The sequence below is a fragment of the Mirounga leonina genome, unplaced genomic scaffold, assembly GCF_011800145.1.
Source record: "Mirounga leonina isolate KUSES-001 unplaced genomic scaffold, KU_Mleo_1.0 Mir_109, whole genome shotgun sequence".
Classification (NCBI taxonomy): domain Eukaryota; kingdom Metazoa; phylum Chordata; class Mammalia; order Carnivora; family Phocidae; genus Mirounga; species Mirounga leonina.
Genome location: NW_023270244.1, coordinates 197,657 through 210,342, shown reverse-complemented (window position 1 = coordinate 210,342; position 12,686 = coordinate 197,657). Strand labels below are relative to the sequence as shown.

Here is a 12,686-nt window from a genome sequence, read left to right as displayed (position 1 = left end):
TATATGTGTTTATGTGTGTATGTATAATTTCATTTCCAGTGACTTTTAAAAGCTAAAACTGAAATATATAGTTGATCCAATATCCTTCTCCTCCTTCGAGACAAAGTAAGCTTAAAACAACCTAACACTATACCTAAACACAGATCAGGCAATAAATATCATCAAACTGGTAAAGTATGCCCCAGACAAAAGTAGTCTGTGTCAGTGAAACAATTTTCTATTCCAATGTGATTAACACTCAAATTAAAAAAAAAACAAAACTAATTAGGGTATCTAAATTTCAAAATAAAAATATAAGATATAGTAATGAAAGGCAGATTACAAGATACTGTCCCTATATTTTGACTGGAACTATAGAAGCATTATAAGTCCACAAAAATGTGGACTTAATAGATTTATATAGCCTTACATGGCTAAGTACCTCTATTCTAGTTCAGATTTCTGTAACCAAATAGACACAAAGCAAAGTACTAAGAGGTCTGAAACTGAATTTTAAATTGTCACAGATGGTATGTTTATAACACCCCACAATATGCTGAGTGTTCTCCATAAAACCAACCTAGACACAGTCCCTGCCTCTAGGGAACTTAAAATCTAAAAGTAGATGAGGCAGCCTAATTCAAAGAAAGTAAACAAACAAAAAGAAACAAAGAAGGGAATGTAAGAAAAGAGAAGCCTGAATTAATCTCTCAGCTCCCAGAAGGGTAAGAGTCCAATCTGAACAGTAGAGAATGAACAAGTCAGAGTTGCCTTATTTACCATCAAACCTAATATGACACTATGCAATAAATATTCTCTAAAAAATTATGCTGACCAGACTGAAAAAGCTTTGTTGTACTCTAGCTTCAACATTCAGAAAGTCTAAATCTCTGTAATAGAATATATATCCCACTGGATGTGTGTAAAGGACATTAAATAGCCTGTGCATAGGGACTGATTTACAGTCAAAAATCTAAATTACTGAATCCAAAGCACACGAAAACATTATTTCAAAAATCCTGGCTCGGGGCACCTGGGCGGCTCAGTCGGTGTGCGTCTGCCTTCGGCTGGGGTCGTGATCCCGGGGTCCTGGAATCAAGCCCCACATCGGGCTCCCTGCTCGGCGGGAAGCCTTGCTTCTCCCTCTCCCACTCCCCCCTGTTTGTGTTCCCTTTCTCAGTGTCTCTCTCTCTCCCTGTCAAATAATAAATAAAAATCTTTAAAATAAAATTTTTTTAAAAAACCCACAAAAACAAAAATCCTGGCTCAACAGGTAATTCATGGACACAACCATCTTTACCTCAAAACTCCTAAAACAAGACAGTGATTCTTACCAGACTGCATTTTTTATATTGTCTCTAAAAGGATATATGAGCTATATTTGGTTTATCTGTAAATAAACATTTCATGGGCTTACAGTTTAGGCTCTGATCTCCTTATCCAGTTGACTAGAGCTATTTCAATAGAGAGATATCGAACAATTGTCAGAAAGGTCTCCAAATACAGAACCTCTTTAAGCCTCTGAATTAAAGAACAGCTTTATTTTTAACCATGTAGATTCTTCCTGGAAGACTTCAAAATGCTGACACTATCCAATTAATTTAGTTATAGGAACAAAACTCACTTCAACAAACTGGTCCTAGCTGCTCCTCCTTGGATCAGGTATCTCTAGTAAAGGCAATAATAATAAAAATAATAATAATAATAATGCAGCCAAATTCCACACAAAAGGAAGAAGATGAAGAAAGCAATGATGCTACTGATTTTGCTGCATCAAAGTAGTATTTATTCAATCAGAGCTATAAAGAGCACAATTCAGAATAAATATCTGAGGTCAAGATTAGGGGCGTTATCTACCCAATGTCTCAGATCTGCAACCACTTTTCCCCAGTGATTTCAACAGCAGCCATAATGACTCAATTTCCCAAAATACTATCTTGCCTCTAGTTTAAAACACGGCTTCCTCTTAAAGAGAAGACTCCCAGTCACCTTTATATAATATTTCCATAATAGGAAGTACATAAATAAAAATGTATCTTAGACAATCCAAGACAATCCAGTAACAACTGTATTTCAGTCTACTTTATGAAGTATTATGATAAAAATATACTTTTTCCAGTAATTCAAACTCTAAACCTTAGAATCACAGTCTGATTCCTTCTTCCCTTCATGTCCCATCCACCCCAACCCCTCCCACCTCCTCACATTAATCAGTACCACGTTGTTCAGACTGTCCAAATCCCTCCCACTGGAAGGATTCCAGGATATAGAAAAACTGAGGTCCAAAGGGCAAAAACGTCTGAGAGGAGCAAAAAGAGACATTTCCAGAAGCCAAAGTTTCAAACCAGGGAGACACTATTAAAGTATCTGAGAAGAGACTGGGTAGTAGGAGTCTGAAGAGACTGCCTCGACCACTGCGCCTTAGAGACCTGATTTGAAAGGCCAATTAGAAGTAGGCATGGGTGGGTCAGACCCAACTCAAAAAGGCCAGGTGGTACAAACACCCTATAATATTTCTCACATAACCCTCTTCCCAAATGTCCTCTGCCACCATCTTAGCTCAGACCCTCTTTAGATCTCACTTGAACAAGTGCAATGTCTTCACTGACTTGTCCTATTTCTCTACCAAGACACTGTATTCAAAATCATCTTTTCAAAGTACCATGTCGAACGCTTTCAGTATTTTTTATTAGCCTTAACATAAAATTTATAAATCCTTAAAATGGCTTACCAGGCCTTCCATCATCTGACTCCTTCTCTCTTGCCTTATACCTTCAACCATTTTCCTCCAATATTCTCTGTAACAGTTATTAAAGTCCCCCAATGCTATCTTGTCCCTAGTTTCCTTTTAGATAGAAGACTCCTAAGCACCTCCCTCATCCCCCCAACACACACTCATTTGTTTTATCTACTTTACTTTTACCTTTATGTCTCATCTTAAACATTTCCTTAAGGTTTTCCTTGAACCCTTCAAAGGGTTCCTGCTATATTCCCATAGTACTTTATACTCCCCTTTTCATGACATTCATCAGATTTGTAATTACAAATGGTAAACAATCTTTTATTCTGTGAGGGCAAGAATGCATACCTAAGAATATGATTAAGAATGTTACTTCCTGGGGTGCCTGGGTGGCTCAACCATTAAGCGTCTGCCTGTCTGCCTTCGGCTCAGGTCATGATCCCAGGGTGCTGGGATGGAGCCCCACATTGGACTCCCTCAACGGTAAGCCTGCTTCTCCCTCTCACACTCCCCTTGCTTGTGTTCCCTCTCTCACTGTCAAATAAATAAAATCTTTAAAAAAAAAAAAAAAAAAGAATGTTACTTCCTTACTCAAAAAACTTCAATGGCTTCCCCAAACTTCTGCATTAAGGACACATTTCTCATCATGGGTCTTCAAGGCCCTCCACAGTATGAACTTTTATGTCTACTATTCCCCAAATGCTTCCCAAAAGCAGGATTATCTGTTCCTTCCTGAACAGGACAAGTACTTTCTGATGCTTTCATTTCTGCAGGTTCCTTTATGAACCCTGTCTTTGAAAATGCTACCCATTCTTCCAAACCTATATCCAATTCCATCTCCTCCATAGAATTTTTCCTGATCTCCCCTAAATAAATTTGACCTCTCCTACTTTTGACTCTCTTTCTGTTCAAGTATGTTATATTTTTCTTACGGTACTTTCCTAAGTCTACCTAATCTTTAATGGTACTTTTCTTACCCTTAATAATTTTAAATTTCTTAGATAATGCTGGTTATATGTCACTTTTCCATCTTTCTCCTTATTTTATTTTCTATATACCTTACATACAGAAGGTGCTCCATAAACGTATTAACTAGAATCCAAAAAAATCTACTACATGTAAGGTAGCTGTATAAGGCAGTTTTCTAAATATGTGGATAAAACAATCTTTAAAGTATAAAGATACCTGTGAATCAGATGGAAACTAAATGGAATTAGAAAAGCTTGTTATGATACTGGTACAAAAACAGAAATATATCTTATTTGTATCACAAATATGCTTTTTAATCAAAGACATCTTAAAAGACTCATTAATCTTATACATTAAGATGCCAACATTTATTTCAATTCTGACTTCTCAAAGTAAATAGGATTTTAACTCAAGTTTCATACAGCAGCAGAGCACTGTGCCATACTCAGTATTTGTTTCTGTGACCGTTTTTACTGTTAGTTGAACAAAACAAACAGCAAATAACATTATTTAGGTGTGCCTAAAATTATAAATCAGAAAGGACCATAGAAATTATCTAGTTCCATGCATAACATTCTAGATAAAGAAAATAAAAACTATGAGTTTCTTGACCAAGGTCATGAAGCCAAAGCTAGAACAAAGGCTCATCCCATCTGCCTTCCACTCCAGCACTCTCCTCACCCAAAACAATACTCACCTCAAGGCTGTAGTAACTAGAGCCCATTATCCTCAATCAACACTGGAGCCAACAATGCTCCAGTACTCGAATTCAGGCCATTTGCACAGTTTCAGCCGTGCTCAAGAAAAACAAAAGTGTGAAATGTGAGGGAATGAAAAAGGTTCTTTTTATCTTTTCCCAAGAGCTTATATTTTATAAAAGGTTAGAAATAAACACTACTCCATAAGCTTTGAAGAGGAGTGTTTGTGTTCAAAGACACTGAGAGGTTAAGAAAAACATGATAGGAAATTACATACAACTTTTCAAAATACCTAATAGAATTTTGACACATAACGGAACATACAACACAGAGCATTTTCTAATCAAGAAAGATGATGCTTCAGGAAAAAGAAAGACAAAATGAAATGATAAAAGCTAGCAGCCTGTTTCTTAAAACCTACTTAAAAGATAAACATACCTTTCAATATTTACCAAATTTTGGGGGGGGGCACCTAAAAAGCTTGGTTTGGCAAGCTTTATTTTTCTACTTTTATTTTTTTTTAATTTTATTATGTTATGTTAATCCCCATACATTACATCATTAGTTTTTGATGTAGTGTTCCATGATTCATTGTTTGCATATAACACCCAGTGCTCCATGCAGAACGTGCCCTCTTTAATACCCATCACTGGGCTAACCCATCCCCCCACCCCCTCCCCTCTAGAACCCTCAGTTTGTTTCTCAGTGTCCATAGTCTGTCATGGTTCGTCTCCCCCTCCGATTTCCCCCCCCTTCATTTTTCCCTTCTTACTATCTTCTTTTTTTTTTTTTAATATATAATGTATTATTTGTTTCAGAGGTACAGGTCTGTGATTCAACCAAATATCTGTTATTAAATATCACTTCTTACACGTCTATCCCAAATAACTGGTATATAGAAGGCACTTAATAAGTTTCTGCATAATAAATCAATTCATCTTTGTATCACCCAGCACTATTCTTGAATATTGTGGTTGTACTTCAGTGACTATAAAATGCTATAACTTTTAGCAGAAAACAATGAGCATTGAAGATTATAACAAACAGAACTGTTTCTGAGACTACAACATTTGACATTGTGTGTGAGTGTGTGTATATACGTGTATGTGTGTTTGTATGTGTATATATGTTCATTTGCTTTCTCTATATATACATACACACATGTATGTGTATACATATGAATGTGTGGCATGTATTTTTGATAATATTGATTTTATCTAAGGATCTTATGCTATGATTTTCAAACTTTCCTTACAGCAATTCAAACAAGAAAAACATGATATATATATCACAACTAGTAACATCCACAGGCACAGGGACACAAATATATAATTAAAAGTTTCATGAAACAATTATCACCCTTACTACACCTAAAGCATTAATATTTTATATTCCATTTTTTTAAAATGCTGTTTGTGACCCACTAAACTTGTTTCATCACCCCTGTTCTGGAAACTCATACACGTACAAGAAGACACTGGGAAGGTGTAAGCCTTAGTTTGGCATTCATTCCTTAGAAATAACCTAGGCTTTATGGACACCAACCAGAAACTGGCAAATTGAAGGCTAGAAATTATTAAACATTTCCATTGAAAAGCTACGTTGAGCACCTGAATGGCACCATTATTATGTAAGTAAAAAATACAGACCATATTTTGGGCCATAAAACAAGTCCCCAAAATTTAAAAGGAGTCAAATAACAAGTTCTTCATTCACAATGGAATTAACTTAGAAATCAATAAGAGAAAGCTATCTGTAAATCAAAATATTGGGAGAATAAATAAAATCTTCTAAATAACTCAAGGGTTGAAGAAGAATCAAAAGGGAAATTAGGAAATATTTTTAACTAAATGAAAATAAACACATCAAAATTTGGGGGAAGCATAAACACAGGCCAGAGTTTTACTGGTTTAGAGAAGAACAATGAGCTCAGGCCATCAGGTCTGTTCCCTCTAAAGAAATCCAAATTCTGCTCACATAAGAAGGGTGGTCACCTGGACTGAGAATCATCAGATACTACTAAGGAAGTCTGAGTTGAAGGAAGCAATATCGCAACCTCATCCCTGCTGGAAAGGTTTTCATAAATCTGAAAGGAGACTAGGCATCTAATAAGCAATGTGGTAACACCGGAGAAGAGCCACAAAAAAAAACCCAGAATAATATGAATAGAGAGAAGTGGAGGAAACATCCAGAAAGAGGATGGGAGCACTAAACTGTAAACTTTAGAATGGTAGCTTCCTCCCGATACTAAGAACAACTCCTGAAACATAGTAGCCTCTAATACTGTCTAATGCGTGTAATTGAACCTTCACAGATTCATCCCAGAACCAGTTAAATGCAGAAAAACCTCAGCTTTTCAGAGACCATCTTGACCAAGACAGGCTAGAAATAGAACCTGTTTTGCCTTCAGACAGATGTTCTGAGGTGGTCTGAGGATCCTTCCAATCCCCTAAAAATCTGGATTATATACTACAGCATCTTTTATTCCAGCATCATAGGGTTAAGAGGAGAGAGGACAAGTATCTCAATACCTGTTTTTAATTAAACATAGTATCAGTTCATCCACTGTTAAAAAGAACTGGGGAAGGGAAGAGAGCCAATACATTACAGACAACCATTAATTCAGTTTAGTGGAGAGTATCAGGCTTATTATTTTGATTAGTGGCACTCATTAAATATGTTTTCAATGTGTATTTCAGGGAACTAAAACAAGTAAGGATGCTACCCTGCTTTACTGGGGGCAATCCCACATCCTGTTAAGTTGGTTTTTATAATGTGTTTGGCTTCCTAAAATAGGCATAAACAGCCTTATTTAGATCTATGCTATTTATTTCCACAGAGAAGGAACCTCAGAACTGTTCTTTTTTTAACACCTCTGTTGTGATGAAGAAGGAAAAATACATGATACCCAGGGCAAAAGAAGATTGAGCTTAATTACAAAGATTTAAAAGCAGAAAAATTCATATGGTGGCTTTTTAGAAAAAAACACTTTCTTCCTTTCATCTCAAGGCAAACCACTTTATCTACCGTGAAGCATAAATACTATGTTCTTCCTTTAAAAAATTTGTTGAACCTATATCCTTTTTTCTGAAAGAATCTGGAATCTTAGATTTAATTTTGCAATCTTCAAGTCTTCCTAACGTATTTGTGCAATCTGAACAGTCGACTGCTATTCAAAGCCACTAGAGGAACTAAATAGCTAAATCAGTTCATAAATAGTTTTCTCAAATGTAAACTTCACAATGAAATGATACTTTTGACAGAACATTTATAAATTACAATTTTTCTAAATCCCTTTGGAGGAGAAAAATTTTAAGTGATGGAACAAAAATAAAGTTATATTATTCATTTACCATGTTCAGTGATCTAGTGTACATTACTTCAGAGCAGAGGTTTACAAAGCACAATCAATACACTGAGTGATGCATGATTAAATATGCCAAAGTCTTAATTATAATGCCACTTTACATGTGCATAGAACAGTCCAGTTTGCAAAGCACTTACACCCATAAACTCATTTAACTCTATGCGTCTATCAATTTAAATACAACAGATATGAGTCCATTTGGATAAGAAAAAGCCATGTCCTAAAATGGTTAAGAGCATGGAATCTGAAGCCATCTGTCTGGTTTCAAATCCTAGCACTGCCACTTACTAGATACGTAATTCTGGTACATTACCCAACATTTCTGTGCCTCAGTTTCATCATCTGTAAGATGGGGATAACAATCATTTCTACCTCTTGGGCCACTAAGGACTAAATCAATTAATCTATGTCAAACGCGCAGCAGAGCATCTATCACAGAGTAACCATTATATATTATATTTGCTGGTTGTATTTAGCATAGTACCATTGCATGGATAGGGAAACAAGCTAGTAAATCACAGAGCCAGAAATAAAAACCAGATCTTCTTCTCTTTGATGCTCTATCCACAAAGGGCTGGGTTGTTTTTGTAAGTATCCTAAAGGTTTTCTAGACGGATGTAGAGTTTAATGTGGAATTGTACAAATCAAAAAATTCAGCACAAAACATTTATAAAGTTGTAATCTGTTTATATATACATTTTAAGTTAAATTGCTTATTAAAAAAGCAAATATTCCATTTTGAGGACAGAACTGTACACTGAGGAGTAGTTATCTGTGTTGCTATATTTGTAAAACAAAACTCTTTCGCTTCACTTTTCAAAAGACCAAAAAGGCAATAAAGCCCATCATATCATGTTACTATGATGATCATTACTTCAATTTATCAAATTTAAAAAGTCTGGAAAGAAATATACTAAGATGATAATAATAACCAAATTAGGATCTTTCTTTTCTTGGTTTTAAAACATTCAGTATTATAACATTCGTAATTTTAAAGTGATTTCCAAAAAAAGTTTATCAAGTATTAAAAATAGCATTGATAAAAGAAACACTTAGAAATAATTCTAGAAAATAACAGATGCCCAGCTGAAAAACTATCGTTTTTTTTTTCAAACCTATTTTGTGTCTTTCCTCAGACTTTGTTCAAACTTTTTCCCTTTAGTGATTTAGGTGACTGTGATAACATCTTCCACTGTAACCAAAAAATAGGGCATGGGTGTGTAAATTTATGAGCTGAAATGCAAAACTGGCACTGGATGTCTAAAGAGCATGAAATCATTTAGCATACTCTAGTATAAAAATGTATTTTAAGCATTGATATCTACATGCTTTGCATATACAATTTTAATTTAACCATCTTTAATCATTTCATATAAAGTGGAAAAAATGTGAAGTAATGAACTTTTTTTTAACATTCTCAAATATGCAAGTCACTTCTTCAGAGATTAACTTGAACAAAGTGCTCCTTCACTCCACGCCTCAGATTCCTTCTTTGAATAACAGACTAGAACATCAGTGGTTCTCAACCTTCTTTCCACCCCAGCCCATCTGGGGGATTCCACATCTTTCATTTACAGCAGTGGGGACGGTCTGAAAATGTCCCACAAATATTTCCGATACACTACCCTAGACGCTGGCTCCAGCCCCTGCCCTCCACTCAACTCCAAAGTGCAGTTCTCTGAGGTTCTGCACAGCTTTAAGGCCTGCCACTTTCGGTACAGGAAAAGTACAACCCAATGACCTAGAAGGTATCTGATAGTGTTATTCCAATACACTTAAAAAGAAAGGCCAAAAGTTAATATGTATCTTCTTTTGTTGGAACATGCAAGATTCAAGTAAGAATTTATATACTGATGATATCAAAGAAGGCTTTGTAACTGTTCATAAGGCAAAAAGCATATACCTTACTTGGAACTGGCTTGTTTTCTTTTTTTTTTTTTTTAAGATTTTTATTTATTTGACAGAGAGAGACACAGCGAGAGAGGAGACACAAGCAGGGGCAGAGGGAGAAGGAGGCTCCCTGCTGAGCAGGGAGCCCGATGCGGGACTTGATCCCAGAACCCCAGGATCACGACACGAGCCAAAGGCAGACGCCCAACGACTGAGCCACTTGGAACTGGCTTCTAATCAAGGAGGCGTAAACAGTAGGAAAAGCGGAGAATCAAACAAAATAACACCCCTTAAAGTATGAGGGAATGATATGAACATGCGATATGTGATTAGTGGAAAGAAGATTTGTGCAAGTCAACTTTTCTGATAACAGGAAAGGGAAGCCAAAGACTGGCACACAGAGATGGGATGTTATGTGATCCCCAATTTATTCTCCAAAATATCAATTTGTTACAGGCCTAACATCAATTCTATGTGATTTTTTTTTTTAACCAAACAATTCTGTTATAAACTAATAATAACTAATAGTTAATAAAAATATGATTTGGGTGTATTCCATATTATAAATATTCGGCCTGGTGACTGACAATTGCCCAGTAAAGTATTTACAAATAGTGTCCATTTTCTTTGAATGTTTACTTCCTGTGGATAAATTCTACATTATTTAAAATTTATTGTATATGCAAAGTCTTGTGAAGAATTCTCACAAGTAGGAAAGAAGGAAATAGAATTTTAAAACTTCCTTGGAATAAGTGTATTGTTTTGTTTTGTTTTTTTAAGATTTTATTTATTTATTTGACAGAGAGAGAGACACAGCGAGAGAGGGAATACAAGCAGGGGGAATGGGAGAGGGAGAAGCCGGCTTCCCGCTGAGCAGGGTCCCAGGATCCTGGGATCATGACCCAAGCCGAAGGCAGATGCTTAATGACTGAGCCATCCAGGTGCCCCATTGGAATAGGTGTATTGTTTAATTCAAATGTAAGCCAATATTACATATTATTAATAAGCATACAAGTCATGACAAAGATGCTGATAAGGGCTTTGAAATTAGAGTAATTTTGAATGTGTAACTGCATTACCTTCAAATCAGAAAACATGAATCAATAAATGCGGATTGTTAGCTTTATGTTTTATAGAGAGAAGACCCTCAAATGGCACACACACACAAAAACAGTATTCTATGGATTCAGTGTTTGAACAGCAACAACAAAAGAGGGTGGACCTGAAAGTTGCTGTCCTCTGTACCAGAAGATGCCACCAGTTATGACTGAGAACACAATGTACATATCTCCATCACTTCATGCCTTAAAAAGTTAATAGAATTTTTCTGTAGCATTGCTTTCTTCTAAAATTATTTACCAGACATGCTGTCTGTTGTTGGCTTAACTTGCTGAAACACTCCCCGTTTAAAAATAAATTCTCAGTGTTCTCCATATAACTGTAAACCTTTTAAAAACCTGTCAGTGAACAGACCCATAACTCAACAAGAAATAAAAGTGAACAGAAAAAAAAAAAAAAATGCCCCAACCCCAATTTTGTAAGATGTTCACATCTGAAAGAGTAGCAATAAATACAGTATTATGCAAGAGAAGGCAATTCCTTACAGATTTGGGATGGATAAATATGTGTTGAATGAATATATACATTTCTTCTTCATTCTATTCTCATGTGTCAAAGCATCAAACAACTTATACTGTGGCAGTTTCTGTTGTGTCTCGAACTTTACATGTAAGTTTACCATGAGGGGGGAAAAAACCTGTTTGGCTTGACTCACGATGAATCACAGCCAGGAGGTCATCTTGTTGTGTATCAGCAACTATGTTTTCACTACAGCTATGTGACCTGAAGTGGCAGCAGAAGAGGCACCAAAATAGAAGAGGCAAGAGGCTTCTCCTGGCTTCTGGGCCCCAAATGGGCTTTTCCAGCCCGTTCAGGGATCTAAGCAGGAGCCAACCACAGAGGAGAAAAAGAACAAACCCACAGCACCGAGGAGAAAGACCGCAGGCCCACCACACCTTCCTTGCCCTCTCCGGGAGCCCGGGGAAGCAAGAACATAAAAGAACGGGCGTGGAGAAAACACAGCATGACAGGAGCCAAAACTAGACCAGTGTAGGGCAAAATCCAGCCGTGACCGTAAAGCACAGATTTGGGGAAGGTCTGGAGCCCGAGAAGGATCTCCACCCAGGGACTCCCGGCGCAGCTCCGGCGCGAGCGCGCAGGGGGCCCCCGCCTCCAAGCCACCCGGGACCTGCCCCTGCTCCCACCTCACCTGTCCAGTGCCCGCTGGCCCCGCCGGCATCTCCGGCCCCCTGATCCCCGCGCACCCTCCCATCCCGTGCCCTCCCGGCGCGTCTTTCGGGACCATCGCCGGGGTCAGTGTGGGCAGGGAGCCGAAGCGCGCCCCGTCGCCCCAGGCCTGGCCCGGGCACTCACTTTCTGAATCCTCTTCAGCGCCATGGGTCAGGGAGGGCGGCGGGGACACCGGCCGGCTGGGGGCAGCTACGGGGCGCGGGGGCGTAGGGTCGTCGCGGGCTCGACTCGCTGGCTGCTCTGCTGGCTCAGCCGGGGGTCCCCGGCTCGCTGCTCGCGGCTCGCTGGCTCGCTCCGGGCGCCGGTGCCTGTTCCGTGTGCGCCGGAGCGCGGGTGTGCGCGAGTGTGCGGGCGAGGACGCCGGCGAGACTCTTTTGTTTCCGCTTTTGCTTCTGGGAAGGAGCCTGCGCCCTCCCCGCCCGCGCCCCGCCCCGCCTGGCACACTGGGAAGTGTAGTTCCAGCCCTGTCCTCTGCTGTTGGCCCGGGCAACGTCGGGTTACTCACTGCTGACTTCAACCCAAGCCTGGACTTAGAACTGCGCAGTCATGAGTTGGTCTCTGCAATTTGATTTTGATCGACTTATGAACTGAAGTTCCCAATCGGTAAAATAGGGATAACAAATTAGCTCGGAAAGCACTTACAGGAATTTCCAATAGAATTTCCAATACAGAGATCCTGTTATTTTTACTTTTGTAGAGTGATCGCTCTTCTCAAACATATAAATTGACTAAA

General features: G+C 38.3%; 1 protein-coding gene across 2 annotated transcripts in view; it reads right to left on the bottom strand.

The window, feature by feature from the left end:
* Positions 1–12,327, bottom strand: part of LOC118019882 (ubiquitin-conjugating enzyme E2 D1) — a 38,545-nt gene extending 26,218 nt beyond the window's left edge. Inside the window, exon 1 of one of the 2 annotated variants that reach the window (XM_035019514.1) lies at positions 12,077–12,327. In XM_035019514.1, coding sequence (XP_034875405.1) covers positions 12,077–12,100 — 24 coding nt within the window. In that variant the 5' untranslated portion in view covers positions 12,101–12,327. Of the gene's footprint in view, positions 1–11,912; positions 12,038–12,076 lie in introns of those variants that run through there. The other variant, XM_035019505.1, reaches the window with a different exon arrangement.
* Between the last annotated feature and the right edge of the window lie 359 nt (positions 12,328–12,686).